Genomic DNA, 20,869 nt, shown 5'->3' on the forward strand with positions numbered 1-20,869 from the left:
TTTACTAATATTTAAAAATTAAATTAAGAATTAATTTTTTAATGAAATAGGTTCTTAATTAGGTGAGTGGATAGCTGTGCAAAATTCTCCGAGCCCACCAATTAACTAATCAATAAAGTACGTCCGTCCTACTATGAGCTGATCCAAGTTGGCCTTTTCATGAAGTCGTGCACCACCAAATGGAAGAGAAAAAGCATGCGAACAACTATGGAGAGATTAAAGTAGTGGTGGATAATCATGTCGAAATGTATCACCACCAAATGCTTGAAGACTCACAGAGGGCACGACGGCCCCATCTCTCCCTCTTCCTGTCTCTCACACAATGACGCGCACGCTTGCCTCTCGTTCTTGTCTTCCGCTCTATGCGACGGCCGCCCCGACTGAAGCGTGAGTGGCGTCTCTCCGATCTCTATTCTCGGTTGGAACTCCGCGCTTTCCGTCGGTTCTGTTGCCTCGGTTTGCTGCTTCCGCGTTTTCTTGATCTGGTGTGTATGCTTGGATGTTTATTCTTTCTGAATGGAGTATTTCCGCGCATGGAACCGGCAAAAGACCCTCTTTTGGTTGGCTTGCCCTCCGTGTTTTTGATTTGGAACGGTTTTTCTCGGAAAGGTTAAATCTTGCAAGGCCGCAGCGACGGAAACGTGAGTGGCGTCTTCCCATTCTTTGTTCTTGCTTGGACTGTCGAGGATTCTTTTTGCCTGTCTTGTATCGATGCTTGAATGTTTGGTCTCTCTGAATGGAGCGTTTTCGTGCGTGGAACCGGCAAAAGATCCTCCCGTGACTGGTTTGCCTTCCGTGTTCTTGATTTCGAATGGGTTTTCGTATTGAAAGTTCAAATCTTGAAAGGCCGCCGCGACGAAAACGTGAGTGGCGTCTTCCCACTCTCTGTTCTTGGTTGGAACTACGCGCCTTCTGTCGCCGTCGAGGATTCTTTTGGCTGGATTTGCTGCTTCCACGTTTTCTTGATCTTGTGTTGATGCTTCGATGTTTGGTCTCTCTGAATGGAGTGTTTTCGCACATGGAACCGCCAAAAGATCCTCCTTTGGTTGGTTTGGCTTCCGTGTTCTTGATTTCGAATGGGTTTTCGTTGTAAAGTTCAAATCTCGAAAGCTTTGCGAGTCAAAGGTCTCTCGATAACAAGTTGAGAGCACCTTTTCATGAAGGTTCGGAGCAGAAAGGGCGGAGAGATGCTACTTTGGTGTGTAATCATAGCTCGTTGAAACTGAGCTCATGTTTGTTGGTTACTTATGCTTAGTTTCCCCCTACTTCGTCTTGCTCCTTCACTCCACCCTGTTTCTTGCTTGGTAGTGCGGGTTTATGGCACTGATTTGGTTATGTTTTTATTTACGCTTCTCTTTGTTCATAGCAGATAGAATTTAGGACATAGATCTTCAAATTGCAGGTAATGGAAGACAAGCTGATCATCACAATCAAGAAGCAGCAAGATATCTGATATAGTAGGAGTTAAGATTTGTTTGGGTTCAGATTTCCAATAACTAAGGATCTTGGCGTGATCAACCTTTTTGTGAGAAAACTGAGGATCAGCTACCTGCAGTAACCTGACAAATGAATCATTTAGAAGACCCAAGTCAGGGGCCACTACTGGGGTTTGGAATCCCAGAGAAAGGGGGCAATAATACTGCTAAGTTCACAATATTCCCAGGTACTGTTTTTGCAGGCACTGTTTTTGAGCCTGTTTCAGACCATTTTCATTGCATTTGATGTTATTATTAATCTGTGGTCCTGAAATAAATCTAATCATGATCTATTATTATTTGTCTGACTGAAATATTTCTTCCTTTAAGCCTCTTTGTGCCATTTTTCTGGCAACAATAGTTACAATACCATTATTTATCTGTGGTCCTGAAACAACTCTTTACATAGTTAAAGAAAACATTAAACAGGAAATTATTTATAAGTGACTGTTCGTATTCTGATCATTGCTGTTGGTGAAAGTATTTATAGCTCTTTTTCCTTGATGGTGTGTTTGTTTCAATATCTTCTTGGTGCTACTAAGAAAAATAGTTTTAAGTTGACTTTTAATGGCTACTCTTGACATTTGAATCCAAATCATAGTTCTGGAACTAAAATTTTGCTCTAGTTGCTATAATTTGGCTCAGGGTGTGGATACTTGAATCTTGATACTACTTTATGTGGGATCCAGTGGATACAATGTCTGAACAAAACTCCTTCTGCAAGAGCTATTTGAATGTGCTGAAATAAAGAATTATTTAAAGGATTTATACAGGATGTTTGAGTATCATAAAGAAATCACTTATAACAATCAATTCCTTGAACTAGAACATAATCATCTGCTTCAATAAGCATAAAAAAGCAAAGTTATTTATTTAAAGTGTTATTGATTTTGGATAATTATTTCCACCATGTAAGAGCTTAAAATGCCATGTATAGATCTCCAGGTGATGTGTTACACTAATTAGTAGAGTTGTAAAGGAACTCATGGTATAAATTTCCACTACATACAAGTTTCTTCCAAGCTTTAGTACTCTCTAATTTTCTCTCTGCTGTTGCTTGTGTAACGTAAATTTGATAATTTCTATGTGTTTCTACTTTAGACTCCAAGGAGTTGGGAGGAGAGCAGAAGACCCAGCAACATTTTGGGCACTTCTCTCTACAGTCATTATTACCTGAAAATTCAGGTTTCAAAGGAGTTGGTCAGTCTGTGGTAGGGCTTCTGTTTTCTCACTCTCTAGTTGTTTGACTAATAAATTCACAACGACACTTAGCTTTCTTCTTCTTCTTTTGTTTTTATAATACTGGTGTAGGTTTGTCCAAGTCAGTCTTATGTTGACCAGTTCTATGGCTTATATGCAACTTATGGAGCTCAAGCAATGGTTGGTTTCTTCTAATCTTATATAATCTGAATGACAATAAGGGTTTCAATTGTGCTCTTTTTTTTTTCTTGAGTGAAGGAAACTATTTTGACTGTATGGATTATTTCAAGTAATTAAATCCATTGGAGTGGTTATACTGGTCTTTTTCTCATTAATTTTCAATTTCTCACAGAAAATACTCTTTTTTTTTTTTGCATATGAGCCTGAACATTTTAGCTGTCTTCAGTTATTGTTGATGGGAGCCTCTAGTTTTCTGGGTTATTTTCAATTTTGAACTACAATAAATAATAAATATCTAATCCTTAATGTTGTTATATTGGAAAAGTCCTGCCTTTGCTTAGCAGCAATCAAAATCAATCTCTCAACAATTTTTTTCTTGTTTTGCTAGATGTTAGGAGTATGGACTAAGAATCTGGGATTGACTTGGAACTAGATTCATTAAATGCTTAGGTTTCTGTGTTAAATCTTTCTTAACACACATGTATGGGAAGCTATTTGGTTAAATTTTGACATGGAGGTTCTTCTTGGTTAATCTTTGGCCTAAGTTGCTGGCAAAGTTCATCTATCTCAAAATACAATGAACCTAAGAAAGGTGAAGGTTGGTCAATGAGTTGCAGAATAGGTCTGAAATATATTGTTTGGATTAGACCTCTAATATATATTAGGAAGCATTCTGAGAATTTTCACATGGGCGGATTATTTTTATTGCTCTCTTATAAAGACAAGTTAAATCTAATATTATGCTACTATTGATTGTTTGCAAGCAGCATCTTGTTTGTTTGCAAGGAACGACGAGATTCTTTTTAATCCGAATGATTTCATCTCATCATGTTATGCATTTTACTTTAATGGTTGGAACATTTATTTTAAACCAAGAAACCTAATGAGAGTCAATTGATTTTGCTCGTAGATCAAATAACCTAAACAAGCTGGAATTTCCATAATATGATAATAATAAATGCATTATCACCTTAGTTGTGAAATTATTGGTTTGACAAATTGACATTTAAAATGCTAGGAGATTGGATTGTCATCAAATATTTTTTTCATGATTGACTAGAAAATTTGTTGAGCTGCAATGAATCAGGTCAACAATAGTCAATTTGCCACCCAACATGGTTGCTGCATTTGCTATCTTGTCACAGACTTAGCTGGAATTGTCTAAGTCGTAAAGCACCCTTGCATTATCCGTCTGCAAAGGGTCAGCCTAGTTGCAACCTCGCTTAGGTCCCAAACAACCGGTAAAAGAACTACCTGATTAGTTCCAAAAACGAATGACGGACAAGTCCTGGCGTCTCACAAAGAGGGTAGTTTTATAAGCAATTCAGCAAGCACTTGGTGTGCAAGAGATAAAAAAGAGAAAAGAGAAAAACAGGACTTAAGAAGACAAACGAACAGTTGCAAGTCCATAAACGAAACGATTGCTCACTGAGTGTAGGGTGTGTTGGCAAGTCTTCGTAGGTTTTACATGCGAACTTGTGAATCCAATTAACTCCCAACACTATCTAAAACCGCCATCTAGCTCTGTGTCACCCGGGTGGTTCTAGGGTACTGAGATGGTTGACACTTTGCACCGCACCACAACTTGCATAAAACAGGTCATGACACATGAAAATTAGGCCATTTTGGGGTACTTTTAACTTTTGCCCATTCTGGTGAGCGATCGCCCTACAACCCTGCAAACTATTTCTGCTCATAGTTTTCAATCAAAAACACATAAAACTAGGTAAAACACATTGTCAAACATATGTAAAAGCAAACAAAAGCGACGAACGGTCTGTTCACGAAGGTGTTGTGGGTGCGCGACAATAGTCCACGACAATCCAAAAGAATGACATGCTAATTAAGCCATTGAGGTACTTCTGGCTTGAGGCATATCTTGTGTTCTGTAGGCTAGTATTGCGAAATTTAGTATATGTTACCTTTGCTATAACTTGTATGCTTCCTTACCAGCAGAACATGAAAAATGCACGACTGTTGAAAAGCTGAGTACCATCAACCTAGTGCCTTATGTAGTAGACTGCCTGGTATTTGAAGCATCTGAAAACGTTTATTAAAAAGTTCCAGTGCTTTATCAAATGTCGCTACATGGAATTTTGTGCTTATTGTGGTCTTAATTAGTCAACAAGCAGCCCATTTGAAAAGTTAAATGGTGCTATTGGAAATTATAGGACTTGTTGGTTGATGTAGAATTGTGATAGAGGTCCATTTTTCTTGAAATTGCCTCATCTGTGAACATATATTCAAGTTCACTGACTTGGGGTTAGAAGTTTGTATAAAATAATTATAATCTTGTTTATCCTTGTGAATCTGGAAGCAAATCTACAAATAAAAATAGGAACTCGCCAACCACTTTGCATTATACTTCGTTTTTGATCCATGATGCTTGGTGGCTTAACATAGTTAAAATGATAGACCAAGGAACAGATTCATCAATCATGAGCATTTGCAACTTACCTCTAGTAGTTAATTATTACCAAAAATTAAGTGATAGTGAATTCCTTATGTTAATTTTCCAGCATGGACGAATGCTTTTACCAATGGATACAACAGCTGAAGGACCAATCTATGTGAATGAAAAACAGTTCAATGCAATTATTCGCCGTCGCAAAGCTCGAGCTAAGGCTGAGAAAGAGAACAACTTGATTAAAGTTAGGAAGGTATGCAATAGATGTGAAGTTTTCAACATATTGAGATTCATGTATTCCTGTATGACCAATAATAACAGTAGCTACTATTTATTTGAGCTATCTATTTTTGGCAGACCATATCAATCTTTTAAGGGGCTCAATATAATTAATTTGCAGTCGTTTCATTTTATATACCATCTGGTGGCTAATACTTGTGACACATTTAATTTACATTTTTATAACAGTCAAAAGAATCATCATATATTTACTGTAGGAGGCATCATCCTTACTTTTCTTTTACTTATATATGGTCTTAGATTCCATTGTATGCTTATTGAGTTTTCTCTCTCCTGCAGCCATATATGCACGTGTCGCGTCACCTTCATGCAGCGCGCCGAGCTAGGGACTGTGGTGGTCGTTTTTTTAACACAAAAAAAGAAGTAAGTGCACAGGCTGGGAACAGTGGTCACAAGGTGAATGATTTGGTGCCTCGTCTCCCTGCTGCATCTCCAAGCTCTGAAGTCCTGCAATCTGACAGCTTAAATCTCAACTCAGCAAGGGGTGGGTCAAGTGGATCAGGATCAGAGGTGACCAGTGTGTGCACTCACAACGATGTCGATCACTTTGGTGCCATTCAGCATCTACATCCATCTGTTTTGCATTCTCTGTCAAGTGTGATGAATGGGGGACAAAGTACCAGTGTTATCCACAGCAAGTGGGGTTCAGCAGCCGATGGCTGCTGTGATCTCCTCAATGTCTGATGAGAGTGATACTGGGAGGGTTGCTGGAAGTTGCAGTATTTGCATCCTTGAGCTGAGTATTTTCAACTTGAGAGCAGTGCCATGACCTGGTAACTTCCCCTCCAAAACTAAATACGACCAGATGGAAGTCCTCTATGCACTTCATTTGGCATGCTATCATTTGGTTGTTTTTAGAAGGCAATTCATTCTTGGCTCATCTTCATCAGACTTTCAGAATCACCAACAGTTCTAAGAAATCTTGCAGTCTCGGGACAGTGATGATGGAAGTCCTCTATGCACTGTAACAATATGGACAGGGCTTGTGACACCAAGTATCAGAAGTATTAGTAGTCAGATACCTGTGGGCATTGTGGCCCTGGAGTTTGCTTGCTTGATTGAAACCTTGTTTGCTAAGTCCTTGTGACAATGTGAAGTTGTGGCTTTGGTATTATTTCTCAGAGTGAAAGTGGTCTTACATTGGATCAATCTATGTGCTTAGGACCTTTCAAATAATGTTGGTGATCTATTTTGCTCCATTACAGGTCTCCTAATGAAGATATTATGACACTGATCACAACTGAAATAATGGTTTGATGTGAACAAGGTCTTCCTGAACATTGTAAGTGCAGATGGTTGCTCCTTGAACTGGGGACCTGATAACAAATCCCTTTGGAAAATTTGCCTTTTATGTGCAGCTAGATCATCATCTGGACATCATTGTGGCAGTTTGGTTTTCCTTTTCACTTTCCCTCTTTCCTCTTCACATTGCTTTTCATAGCATTCATTTACATACATATAAGATGATACATTCGTATCCTTCCATAATATAGTTATAATATATATATATATATATATATTCACCTGTTTCGTAGGTTTTTCATCATTTCAAACACTCTTTAGGCTTTACCTACCCAACTCCTCTCTACTCGCTCAGTTACCTGCGTGGAGACCGGAGGAACAGGTTAACGAACAGATGGGACCCACAGTGGTCCCACCGATGAGCCATAGGAAATGGCAACCTTGTTTTTCTTACGTTGGTAGAAGCCACCCAGCGGTGCCTCTGTTCTGCCATTTGGTTAACCAGTGGCTCCCACCTGAAAAAAAAAAAGGAGTGCTACGAAAAACAAAAACGGGTAAAACATGGATTTCTGTGGAAAACGCGGACATACACCCGTCGTCTTCGCGAGTCCTACCCGATCAACAGATCAACACCGGCATCACAGCTGGTGGGTCCCATGTAGCAGCGGTCACGTTCGATCGGACGGTCCCTGGCCATTCTTTTTTGCTTATTTATGCTTTCTTGCCTTCTTCCTAATATTCGTATCATAACGGAGAAACGATGCGGGTAGTGTTCAGATGGGTATGTGTAGGTTTAGAAACCTGAAACCTTTAATTGGACGTCATTAACAGATAGTTGGAAAAAGGACAAAAAAAGAAGGAAAAGAACACGGGAGGAACGAAAGGGTTCTCTCTCGCTTCATTTCTCTCATCCACTTTAATTCCCGGATTAATTCCGCTTCAATTCTTATTTCCCGTCTGCCTGGGCGAAAGATCGACAGAAAAGAGTCCAACGGAAAAAGGCGATCGCTCCTTCTCCTCCTCTCATCCAAGATTCTCCCTCGCGAGCCGATACGGGCGGGCGATTCCGATAGATTGGGGCCTCCTTCTCCGCCGGCGGCGGCGGCGGCAGCGGTCGAGTTGAATTGCTGAACCTGCCCCGGACAGCGGTGATGCCGAAAGCGCCGGGGACGCTGCGGAGGAGCAACGCTGTCCGGTGGACCGAGTCCTAGGTCGACACCCTTCCCTGTACCCGATCCCCTACCCCGCGACGAGCTGCTGCTATGGAGGTTGATTCGACGATGTCGACGGAGTCCGGCCACGATCCGGCTGCTGGGAACCACACCGGGAACCCGAATGAGCCCTCCTCGTCGCCGTCCGCTCCCGGGGCTGTGCCTCCGGCGGAGGCGCAGCCGGTCGCGGCCGGGCCGAGGCCTGCGCCGGGGTACTCGGTGGTGAATGCGGTCATAGAGAGGAAGGAGGATGGCCCGGGTTGCAGGTGTGGCCACACTCTTACGGCCGTGGCGGCCGTCGGTGAAGAGGGAACGCCTGGGTACATCGGGCCGCGGCTTATACTCTTTGGAGGAGCGACAGCGCTCGAGGGCAACTCAGCTGCTCCAGCATCACCGACCGGAAGTGCTGGCATCCGTATGTCCTCTCTCTTCTCTAAAGCCTCGATTCTTAAGCCGATGCATAGTTGTGGATCCCCATTTTTAACATATTGGAACCCTAATTCTCGTTACAGAAAGAATCTCGGTCAGTGGTTTGAACTGAGATAGTTCTGGAGTTTTGGGATCTTTATCGAACTCTTAGGAACCTAGCTTAGGCATTCAGAAAAAAATGGGTAGGACCGGATGAAGAAAAAAAATTCGAATTATGCTATTTGACGAACTATACGTTGGCTTCTATATGAGCGGTTTAGTGTGTGTTAGATTGTAACTATGAAGATCTGCTATTGCAATTGTTTTCTATTGCTGATTCCTCGCTGGATTGCAGGTCTTGCAGGTGCAACAGCTGATGTTCATTGCTATGATGTGCTCTCTAATAAATGGACAAGGTAAGTTTCATTAACAAGTTGATAATTCATTTATATTTGATACATCGAATTCCATGAATTTGTAGTTGATTTTGTTTTATCTAGCAACAACAAGTTCTTTGAGAACAGCATCTTGTTCATGGTCTTTGGATGTGAGTATCCCTTCAAGAAATTGTGTGATATTTATTTAGCTATCATGAGTGGTCCTGGTATGTGTTTTCAGGGTGACACCTCTTGGAGAACCCCCATCACCCAGGGCTGCACATGTCGCAACTGCTGTGGGTACTATGGTGGTAATTCAGGTAGTCTTATACATTGCATTCAGTAGCTTTACTGCATGATTCTTTAATTAAGATAGTATGCACTTTCTAACATGACTTAACCTTTAGTGAGAAAGTAAACCACTTTGAATACATTCATGGGAAGATTTTATCTTTTGCGATCTATTCAGGGTGGAATTGGCCCTGCTGGTTTGTCTGCCGAGGATCTTCATGTTCTGGACTTGACACAACAGCGGCCACGGTGGCATAGGTCATGGTCACATCAACACGACAGTTTTGACTATTATATCGACTTTCTACTTACCAATGCTGAAATAAAATTCTTGCACATAGGGTTGTTGTCCAAGGACCTGGTCCAGGAGCACGTTATGGGCATGTGATGGCTTTAGTTGGGCAGAGATTCCTACTGACAATTGGTGGAAATGATGGTCGGTTCTTTTTGTTTGTATAAGTAGGAGCTTGGTTTTTTGTACCAAAAAGAATTAGTATATGTGTTTGCATTTTCTATAGATGAGTTTATAAAAACAAGTTATGATGTCAGGAAAGCGACCTTTAGCTGATGTTTGGGCCCTAGATACTGCTGCCAAACCATATGAATGGAGGAAGTTGGAACCGGAAGGCGAAGGTCCACCTCCGTGCATGTGAGTAATCTAAGCTGTTATTCTTTTAAAAGAGTGGTCTTGTTATATATTATGTCATGTAGGGGCAATCTGGTAGATGAGTGTTTCTATACTGCATGTCCTAGTTGTTAATGCTTTTTATATATTAAGTATTGTATAATTACAGGCCTTTCATCCATTTATGCTTTTTATCTAATCAATCAATGTTAGAAGCATGTAAAGATTGCTTATTTAATGTCATGAAAATGTTTTTTTATTAATAAATGTTTTCTAAAATTGGATAACTTAATTTTGTTGACTAGCTGATTGCAGATTTTTAGTTCATGCTTTGTATCAGCTAGAAGTTAATCATTGAATAGGCTGATCTGTTCAACGCTAGTGTTTTAGCTATGACCATTTGAAATTATGATTTTTTTGGTTTCTTATTTTGGTATAGAAGTCTCCTTAGCGTTTGTTTGGTTATTTAGGCCAAGAGAATGTTTAAAATAAAATTTTACATTCTTGAATATGAATGTGCCATAGTCCTAACAGGCATCATATTTAGCTCCAGACATGTCTTTAATTAATCTAATATTCTAAAATTTTCTTTTGTGACTATATTGCACTTACTTTGGATGGAAGAATAAAATCATGGGCTTGGTTTTCTAGCATGCTTATTAAGTATAATTACTAATCCTTAACCTTCCTAGAACCTTGCACTCTCTGCTTTATACTAGATTTCTAGGTCTGCTACAAAGTGATATACTTTTATGGATAATTTCACTGGTATCCTGGTAACCATTGATAACTAGGATTGATGCACTGAATAGTGACTTAAATCACTTGCTTGATGTATTTGAGGATATTCTGTATTATTGTGCATCATCTGTTTTATCACTTGCTTGATTAGTTGCCTCTTTGGATGTTCCATATTTTTTTTCTGAATGCTGCATATCCTCCTTGTGATTTGTTTCTTGGTGTTTAAAAAATACTTTAATTTTACTTCTATTGGATTTTCTTTTACAAATAAAATAAAGTTCATACTTGTCCATTTTATTATTTCCTCGACGGTAGTAATTTATGTCTTAAAATGTGTTTCATGCATACTGAGCTGATGCTGAAAAATTTTATCAATTAATTATATTCTTGATGTTGTTATATTGTTGGATATCATATTCTTATCTGTTATATAAGCACCTTCTATGATTTTGGGTTGTTGACATTGTTTTTAGGCATAAGTGGTTATGACATAAAAGTATGATGAACTGCGACAATCATTTACTTAGAATTATCATGCTAGATAAATGAAATCAGAAAACCTTTAGCACCATGATAAGGTTGTTCATTGTCACTTGGGTGATTAAGGTTTGAGTAATAGAAACAACCTTCAAGCATATAGGGCTAAGATTATATAATTGAATCTCTATAGACCCTGCATGTCGGGAGCCTCATGCTTATTCCAAATCAATTCCTAATTAATTTCTTTGACCTAAATTGACTCAACTGCAATTTACTCAATGTTATATTGTTTGGATCTAGTTATTGGCTTCCTGGATGCAAACACTTGTAATGGCCAATTGTGGTCGTGCTGCCACTTGTCTTTTGAGACTGAACTCTATATCTGTAGCATATCAGTTGTTTAGGCTTTCAGGTGAAAGCTGTGAAGAATTTGATTATAGAATGTAATGCTGGCTAAATTTATTTTTAAATTTTAATCCAATAATGACTATTTAAAAATTCTTCGTGGCCAGTTTCAGGAGTGGAATTTTTTATGCATAATATTTAAATAAGGAATTGTATGATTACTCTTACCAGTGATTGTTGTCTTTTCAGCCATGATATATGTTGATGTGGTTGATTGTTCTCATCTTAGGTATGCAACTGCAAGTGCACGCTCTGATGGTCTTCTTTTGCTTTGTGGTGGGAGGGATGCAAATGGTGTGGTAAGTAAACAATGTTGCTTTTGAATAATGGTTTAACTATATGCAAAGCAGAAAAAGTAAGTATTATTAGTGGTGTGGTAAGTTGCAATTTTGAATTATATGATATTTCAATTTGTTTTCACCAGGTGATTTCCATATTCTGCCTTGCAAGGATCCAATGCATATTAGGTGAATTTAAATACCTTAAATTTACAGATATTTCTGAAATTTGGAGAATTTTTAGGAACATAAAGAGAGAAACTAAATTCATAGATACTTTGGGTAATAAAGTATATGAGAAGAATTAGAGGAAGAAAATTGTTAGTGCAGTAGACCTGTGGAACATAATACATTCTGCTAATATTAGTGTGTATGCTACCCACAGTTGAAAGTTGATGTGAACACAAGCAAAAGTATCAAAATAAATATTATAAAGGAGTTAGTTAGGATTGAGTTATATATATTTAACTTAAATAATCTTTGAACATAAGTTATACTCTTTCCATTATATTGTTCAAAACAATGGTTTCTTTGCCTTTGTATGTATCTTCTGTCAGTAACACAGTTCATCACTTACAGGATCACTTTGATTCCACTTAGTTTACAGCTAGAGCACCAAAAAGCTACAAATGCTAGAGATTAAGTTATCTGATTATTCTGATGATACTGGATCCAAAATCCAGTAAATTAGGACTTTGTTGATAAAAAACTGAGTAGGGAAATTGTATGGAAAAGCAGCAGTAGCAGGAGAGTTGTTATGTCTAAACAACAAAGGAATAGGGAATAAATATATCCATGCTTTCGAGAGAAAATTGCTTGTTCCAGTTGCTACAACCAATGATCTAAATTCGAAACAGTGGCTACATTATGGGGCAGTCAAGGAACCACAATGTCCAATAGGGTATAAATATATCAATGCTTTCGAGAGAAAATTGTTGGTTCCAGTTGCTGCAATCAATTATCTAAATTCAAAACAGTGGCTACATTATGGGGCAGTCAAGGAACTGCAATACACATATTCCACATGGTTTCAGTAAAGTTATCAGAGTAGTTTATAATCAAGTACTAATAAAGAATATTATTATATGGCACTAACGGATGATATATGTACTCATTTATGAAATCATTATGTGATAAGCAATTAAAAATGAGTAAAGCTCCAAATGATTCTCTTCTATTTGTTGATTGTCTTTTAACATAAGAACTATTTGGTTGTGGCAATATTAAATTTAACATTTATAAGAACAATTATAATAAAAGCAAAATAAAATCTGCAAATGTGATTGCATATCCATGCTCAAACTTGATACATGTATCATCCGGAGGTTCCTTTTGGGTTAATTCTTTAGGTCAACCGTAAGTCAACTGATCTAACTAGCCTGAATTGTTGTCCTGAATAATGTTCTCAGTGACCAAGATGCTAGGATTCTTGTAAGACTTCTAACTAGCCTGAATCGTTGTCCTGAATAATGTTCTCAGTGACCAAGATGCTAGGATTCTTGTAAGACTTCCCTATCATTGTCTTTCGTTTTACATAATCTGTTCAGGAAAAAATGCCTACTGAGATTTTAATAACTTGTCTGGTTTCATAAGCAATCTGTGGAGCATTTCCTAGGCTGCTAACTACAAATGGGATATGTCCTGTTCATAAGTGAGCAAACCAGCTTGTAGGATTATCTGAACTATTGTAGATACTGTGTGTTGTCTATATTACTGAATAGGTATTTTATGATTGATTTACATATATGTTACTCCTGCAGCCTTTATCAAGTGCATATGGTCTTGCAAAACACAGGGATGGTCGTTGGGAGTGGGCTATTGCTCCTGGGGTCTCTCCATCTCCGAGATACCAGCATGCTGCTGTGGGACTTGCATTTCGTTTTTCTCTTTTGTTTTTTGTTATTGTTGTTTATGTGTTATAACTAAATCTGTAGTTGTACATATATCAATAATCTTGTAGGTATTTGTCAATGCAAGACTTCATGTCTCTGGAGGGGCTCTTGGTGGTGGACGCATGGTTGAAGATTCTTCAAGCATAGCAGGTAGTTGATAGTTATGGATTAAAAAATTCGATTTTTAAGGTACACCAACTCTGTGTTTGGCTTGTTCGATAACTGGATGTGTTAACTCCTATCATATATTAGCCTGTGAGATAATTGACTGGTTGCTGAAGCATGGAAGTTGAGTTATCGTATTTTAGAGTATGCTAAGACAACATGCTTTCTGAATTATATTGATGTTTTGAAAATTTTACTGATATCAAGCACGTCCTAGTCTACCATTTATATTTGAGAAGGGAATCTCAAGCTCAAACAAAAATTATTGAAATGGAAAAATGAGTATTACAAAGGAACAGTGATGACATTGAATTCAGTGTGTGTGAGAGAAGGGTGATGCTTGATCAGCCGGTAGAACCAAATTGCTTCGTTGATTAATGATGCAATATGAGTGGATGGTATTTGTCCGGCTATTGGAAGCTTAAATGTGTATGATGGAGGTATGATAATCAATGAAGCTTTAGCTAGTTGGGATAGCATTGGTACAGAATAGTTTAACTTTTTTAATATAAATATTGAAACTAGTTAGACATTCTAGGATATACATGGTGCCTTCATGAGGTCTTTATGGATTTGTGCGAGAAGATCTTGATATTCCAGTAGTTCAATCCGTGGACTACTTTTTACTACTTATAACTCAGGCATAAATACCTTAGGCAACGTGGCAAGATCTGTCATACAAGTTATAGGGTAGTACGTTCATGTGTTGCTATTGGATGTCTTGAAATCTTGAATTTCATGGTCTAATATATTTGTATTATAGGTGTGAGTTTACTACATAACCTGTTATATGCTTTGTTTGGTTTAGTGCTGGATACTGCTGCTGGAGTTTGGTGTGATACAAAGTCTGTTGTTACAAGTCCCCGGCCAGGGAGGTACAGTGTTGATGCAGCCGGTGGAGATGCTTCTGTTGAGCTAACAAGGCGTTGTAGGCACGCAGCTGCTGCAGTTGGTGATCTAATTTTCATATATGGAGGACTACGTGGTGGTAAGAATTGAATCCTTTTATTTTGTTTTGGCACATGTTATTTGATTGATTTGTAATACCTAGAGGTCAATTACTGTATCTCTTAACTGAGACATTCTCAGTTTATATTCTGCTTCATTACATTGCATGAAGTTTTTTGGTTATTCTACAAGCATTTATGCCTACCTTTTTTGTTGTTTTTATTAGTAATCTGATAAATTCTTCATTCACTCTATTTTTGTAACCTCCAATTTTTTTATGACAGTACTTGCAGCATTTATACAAGTTAAATTATCTATACTGAGAGTGGATAGATAAAATCAAGGCTTTCAGAGAACTTCTAGTCATGGTTTTAAGGGCCATGTCATACCGAGCATAGGTCCAAAACACATAGTCCAAAACCAAGGAGTTCCGTTGGATTTAAGTATTTCAAATAAGAATCATTAAATGTATATTGGTAATTACCTTTAGCCTATCTTGCCATTACAACAAAACAAAAAAGCCGTAAACTTCTAACTTAGCTACATATCTTTTGTCATCATTGAGACATGTAAAAAGCATATGTTTAGTTACGGTAAAAATATTTAAATATTTATTTAAAGTTTCTATTAAAAATTTTTTTGGTCTTCCTCTTTCTTTCCTTGTTACCACTAATAATATTCATTCTAATTTTTTAACTACTATATCTGTAGATCTCCTGAGCAAATATTCATATCATCTTAAATGATTCTTTATTATTTTATCATTTATCAAAGTGATACTTATTTTTTTCTCTCTTTTTTAGTAAGTTCACACATCCATCTCAACATTATCATTCTACCGATAGGTCCTTTGCCTCCAAAACTTTAATCCTTCTTTCTGGTATCATCCTAGGATTTCATTTGTTTGCTTGCTGTTGGAATTACTATTAGCTGCCATGTAATCATGCTTCTACAAATATATGAATGCTTATGGAATGTTAATTTTATCTGGTTGTTTTCTATTATAGACAATTGGTAAACATTCCTTCGGTATTAGCATGTAATCCGTACTGCAAACTACTTCAATTTTTGAGATAATGCATTTTAGCCATTTGAACCATTCATATATTTGTTTTATTTTATGTAATATCTTTATGTTTGTGGTAGCATCAATCAACAGCTCTCTGAATCGCACAAGGAAAGAAGAAATGACTGTCGACTAGCATAGTTATCCTAAAAGGACAATGTTTGAAAAACCACTGACTTCAAAGACTTGTTAGATTAGTGAGATCAAAGTCTTATAAGCACAGGTGGTAGATGATAAAGGATGGATTCACACCCATTGCTCTGTTTCTGAATATAAACATGTATGAACTATTTATCATCTTAAATAGAAGCATATCTTTATTGGTTGACCCGTATGGAAATACCCGGAGTGTCTAACCATATATACGAACCTTTTTTGGTTTTCAATTCTATCTGACATTCTGGATCAGTTTAGCTATTTTGTTTATCTAGTTTTCGTTGGATTAAAGCGCACCTAGATCATAAGTTCAAACCCTATGAATACACTGGGATTTTTCTATTTCTGAATGCTGCATTTATGATGCCTATTTAGGTCCATTGGTTAGCTCTTTCATTGTTGATATCCATCAAGTTTTGTCACTATAGTTTTAGCTAGATGTTTTTTGTTGCAGGTGTTCTGCTTGATGACCTACTTGTTGCCGAAGACCTGGCTGCTGCTGAAACAACAAACTCGGCTTCCCATGCCGCTGCAGTAGCTGCTGCTTCAAATGTACAAGTAGGAAGATCAGCTGGAAGATACATGTTTTCTGATGAAAGATCAAGGCAAAGTAGTCCTGAAGCAGTTCCTGATGGTGCAGTTGCCTTGGGAACTCCAGTGGCTCCTCCTGTCAATGGAGATATGTTTGCTGACATAAGTACTGAAAATGCTCTGTTCCAGGGATCAAGGTAGCATACTGCTTAGGTTTAGGATTTGTCAAAGCATTTTATTTGACTTAATATATCTGGATTTTTTTCGTAGACTGCGAATCTTTTTAGTTCCTTTGTATTTCACTAGAATGGATTTGCTGGAATTTATTTTGAATCATTACTTGGGACTTATTTGGTTTCAGGAGACTGAGCAAAGGTGTTGAATACTTGGTTGAAGCCTCAGCAGCAGAGGCTGAGGCAATTAGTGCTGCTTTAGCTGCAGCCAAAGCTCGGCAAGTTAATGGTGAGGTTGAGCAATTGCCTGATCAAGCTCATGGTTCAGAGGCTACTCTAGGTGGAAAGCAAGTGTGTAACCTGAGTAAAGCATCAGATTCTTCGCTACCTAATAATGGCACACCCACTGGGGTCCGACTACATCACAGAGCGGTCAGTTCACTGAGACATGAAATTTGGTCCCTTGCCATAGTTCTGCCAGAATATATGAAATAACATAACTTTGTTATTCATTTGAGAAAATAGCTATTAGAGGGGAAAAAAAAAAAACAATTGCTGCTTTGTTGGGTCATGAAATAACAGTATCCTTTATGCAGGTCATCGTTGCTGCCGAGACAGGGGGTGCATTGGGTGGTATGGTTAGGCAGCTCTCAATTGATCAGTTTGAAAATGAAGGCAGAAGGGTCAGCTATGGCACTCCTGAGAGTGCAACTGCAGCTAGGAAATTATTAGATCGGCAAATGTCAATCAACAGTGTGCCAAAAAAGGTAAATTATCAGCATGCTTGTACTGTTAGATAGTTAGATATAGTATGCTTGTACTGTTCATGAAGGTGTAGTCTTGTATTTTTCCCTTGCTATTTAATAATCAAGAGGCTTTTTATGTGAATTTTTTTAATCTTGGTAAATTATCAGCATGTAATATGGATGCAAAATAATTTGTTTTAACATTTTATACTTCCTTTTTTCTTATTTTACTGCAAACCGAAGTGAAAGAGTTCAGACCAAGGCATCAGAATGACACTTATGCTATCTTATTAACGATGTACGTAAAGTATGTGTTTGCAGATAGTGACTTCACCTCATGCTTTCAATATATAGGTTATTGCTCATCTATTGAAACCCCGTGGTTGGAAGCCCCCTGTCCGCAGGCAGTTCTTCTTAGACTGCAATGAAATTGCTGATCTCTGTGATAGTGCCGAAAGAATATTTACTAGTGAGCCAAGTGTTTTGCAAATTAAGGCTCCTGTCAAAATCTTTGGTGATTTACATGGTCAGTTTGGAGATCTCATGCGTTTGTTTGATGAGTATGGTGCCCCTTCAACAGCAGGCGACATAGCGTAAGTTTGTTTTTACTACATTAGATACATCAATTATGACGAGGCTGGATTTCTTTTGTAGATTGATCTTTTCTGGAAGTTATCTAATACAATATAATTTGTCATTAAATTAGTGTAAAACATTATCGATCTTTTTTATCTTGTTCCCTTGTGCTTTAACATGTGTATGTCAGCCAACAAGCTCAATTTTTTCCACCCGTATGGCTTATATTGAAGTGCAAATAGGTGGCCATTATTCACTTATAGTTCTTAGTTCTTACAACACAATAGCGTGCTATGTTCCCTGTTCTGAAATATATCATGTATTGTTCATTCCCCACTTTCTCTGAAGATAATGGTGTTTTACTTTTTCCACTTTCAGTTATATCGATTATCTCTTCTTGGGTGATTACGTTGATCGGGGCCAGCATAGTCTGGAAACTATTGCCCTTCTCCTTGCATTGAAGGTTATTGTATATAATGCAAGCAAGCTCTTAATTAGATCCAATCTTTTTTTGCAAATATTTTTTAAGAGAATAGTCATCTAAGGAGCCAAATAAAAAATCTGTTAATTGATATTTTCAGGTTGAGCATCCTCACAATGTACATTTAATTCGTGGAAACCATGAGGCAGCAGATATTAATGCTTTATTTGGGTTCCGGACTGAGTGCATTGAGCGAATGGTATTATTATTTACCCTTTACTGCTATTATTGAAATTATTGAGTAAAGTTTGCTCCTTATTGTCATTTTTCATTATTCGGATACAGGGTGAGCGTGATGGAATCTGGACTTGGCACCGCATTAATCGACTATTTAATTGGCTACCATTAGCAGCTTTAATTGAGAAGAAAATTATCTGCATGCATGGCGGAATTGGTCGGTCAATAAATCATGTAGAACAGATTGAAAACCTTCAACGACCCATCACCATGGAAACAGGCTCAGTAGTTCTTATGGATTTACTATGGTCAATATTCCAACAGCTAAAAGAAAATGACTTCTTTGTTAGGTATGTGTGTTCTGGTCTGTCAGTACATAATTGTCTGGCATTTTTCTTATTCATGCAGGTCTGATCCAACGGAGAACGATAGTGTTGAGGGCTTAAGGCCAAATGCCAGGGGTCCAGGCCTGGTTACCTTTGGGGTTAGTGATTTTACCTTTGATTTTTTATTCTGCTGTTTTTTGCTAGTTTGTTAAGATTGATTGCTTGTTGTGGCCACAGCCTGACCGAGTTATGGAGTTCTGCAATAATAATGACCTCCAGTTGATAGTTCGAGCACATGAGTGCGTCATGGATGGTTTTGAGCGTTTTGCTCAGGGTCATTTGATTACTCTTTTCTCTGCAACTAATTATTGCGGTAAGGATTGGTTTTCATGATGTGCCTAGATGTCTGTATTTAGGTATTCATCCCTGATTTTTTTTTTTGGTCTATAAACAGGCACTGCAAACAATGCAGGCGCAATCTTGGTTTTGGGCAGAGATCTTGTAGTTGTTCCAAAGCTGATTCATCCTTTACCACCTGCCGTAAGTTCACCTGAAGCATCACCAGAGCATCACATTGAAGATACATGGATGCAGGTATGGCATGATTTCTTTCAGTCTACATCTTTGGATCTTTGATGTTTACAGTATAACTGTGAGTTTGTAACCACCACCAGAAGTTTTGGGGTTTCTGACCCTTTTCCCTTTTTCATGTTTCATTAGGAGCTCAATGCCAATCGACCACCGACACCTACCAGGGGCCGTCCTCAAGTGGCAAGTGATCGGGGTTCTCTTGCCTGGATTTAGCCATCTTTGATGTCGCAGTCGTTCGTGTTCTTTGGTCTGAGGCTCCTGGTGGGGGTTTGCCCAACCCATTCTTTTTACAACCAGGCATACGGGTTTCTGAGATAACCATCCAAACTTGTAAAGATCTAGATGGTTCCAGATAGGGAGAGCTAAATCCAAAAAGATGCATAGTAGCTGATGTTGATGGTTCAGGGTCATCATCCTGTAAACTGAAACCCAGGCTGTTGGTTTACCTGCACCAGGAAGAAATGGATTCGAAATTGCCTCACTGACCGAGAGAAGCTTCACGCCTGTATATTCTGCTTGAGTAGGCTAGTGTATGTGGTCGTGTCATCTCTTCAAATCAATAGGCTTACCATGCCATGGCGGGTATTCTTTATGTTTACATCTCTCCTTTGTAGAAGACATAATGTTGATGGTGAAAGCAAACGTTGAGTCTGGCAATTCTGTGAGAAATCCTGTATAATAAATATAGTAGATTTTTTCTTTCTTACCACTCGTGCCATGTAATTTGTGTGATTGTGTTCTGTACAACGCAGTTTGGGATGAAGACCGACGATCAAGGTTGACCTAAGATTGCTGGATCGTTGAGTCGTTTATGAACACATGAGTCGTCTCCATGTTCTCTGAGGTTTTTCTTTACTTCTTCTATTAATTTGAAATAAAAATCTGACACTCAAATATAGATTTCATCTCATTTACAATTGACATATTTTTGGGGGGAATCAGTTGGTTACTGTTATAACACCATCTAGTGTTTTTTTATTTTCCTATTTATTATCTAACTTTTATTGGTCGATGGAATGATAATTGAAATTTGAAGTTTTTTCATTTTATTTCGTTTAAGTTAATCTAATGCTTGCAATTAAATTACATAAAAACTAAAAATCTCAAAAATAAAAATTCTCGCAAATCCTGATCACTTTTCTTGTAAACGTTGGGAAGAGAAACCAGCTAAAAAAATCATGTGTGAAGTGTTTTCTAGAAACATAAATACAAAGATAGTCTCATTGAATTTTCAAAAAACATAAAAGTTATTCCCTAACTAACTTTTGGCGCCCAAGTCACCCAGCGCGGGCATTTGCCAAAGAGAGAAAGTCGAGACAATGGGATCCTGTTCAATTCTGCTTGTGTCTTATGACTTCCATCATCTTGACCATCTGCCACGTGTGACAGGCGGACATCCATAACGTATGGCGACGGATGGT

General features: G+C 38.1%; 2 protein-coding genes across 4 annotated transcripts; both read left to right on the plus strand.

The window, feature by feature from the left end:
• The first annotated feature begins 223 nt into the window (after window positions 1-223).
• On the plus strand, window positions 224-6,711 carry LOC135605813 (nuclear transcription factor Y subunit A-7-like). 3 transcript variants are annotated; one of them, XM_065096302.1, is made up of 6 exons: window positions 231-387; window positions 1,403-1,663; window positions 2,577-2,686; window positions 2,787-2,855; window positions 5,375-5,515; window positions 5,842-6,711. In XM_065096302.1, the coding sequence occupies exons 2-6, from the start codon at window positions 1,567-1,569 to the stop codon at window positions 6,244-6,246; spliced, it is 822 nt and encodes a 273-aa protein (XP_064952374.1). In that variant the 5' UTR covers window positions 231-387; window positions 1,403-1,566; the 3' UTR covers window positions 6,247-6,711. The 3 variants fall into 3 exon arrangements, with proteins under 3 accessions (XP_064952376.1, XP_064952374.1, XP_064952375.1); XM_065096303.1 differs by lacking the exon at window positions 231-387 and adding an exon at window positions 515-641; XM_065096304.1 differs by lacking the exon at window positions 2,787-2,855 and having other exon boundaries at window positions 224-387.
• A 934-nt stretch (window positions 6,712-7,645) lies between these two features.
• Window positions 7,646-20,154, plus strand: LOC135605815 (serine/threonine-protein phosphatase BSL2 homolog). Its single transcript, XM_065096305.1, has 21 exons — window positions 7,646-8,430; window positions 8,779-8,839; window positions 9,042-9,120; window positions 9,270-9,349; window positions 9,433-9,527; window positions 9,641-9,740; window positions 11,572-11,641; window positions 13,381-13,482; window positions 13,581-13,662; window positions 14,486-14,665; window positions 16,302-16,575; window positions 16,740-16,983; window positions 17,148-17,318; window positions 17,652-17,890; window positions 18,252-18,336; window positions 18,455-18,553; window positions 18,640-18,839; window positions 18,940-19,015; window positions 19,095-19,230; window positions 19,312-19,451; window positions 19,578-20,154. Exons 1-21 carry the CDS (start codon window positions 8,067-8,069, stop codon window positions 19,659-19,661), a joined length of 2,961 nt encoding a protein of 986 aa, XP_064952377.1. The 5' UTR covers window positions 7,646-8,066; the 3' UTR covers window positions 19,662-20,154.
• The last annotated feature ends 715 nt before the right edge of the window (window positions 20,155-20,869 follow it).

The sequence above is a fragment of the Musa acuminata genome, chromosome BXJ2-2, assembly GCF_036884655.1.
Source record: "Musa acuminata AAA Group cultivar baxijiao chromosome BXJ2-2, Cavendish_Baxijiao_AAA, whole genome shotgun sequence".
NCBI classification, from domain to species: Eukaryota; Viridiplantae; Streptophyta; class Magnoliopsida; order Zingiberales; family Musaceae; genus Musa; species Musa acuminata.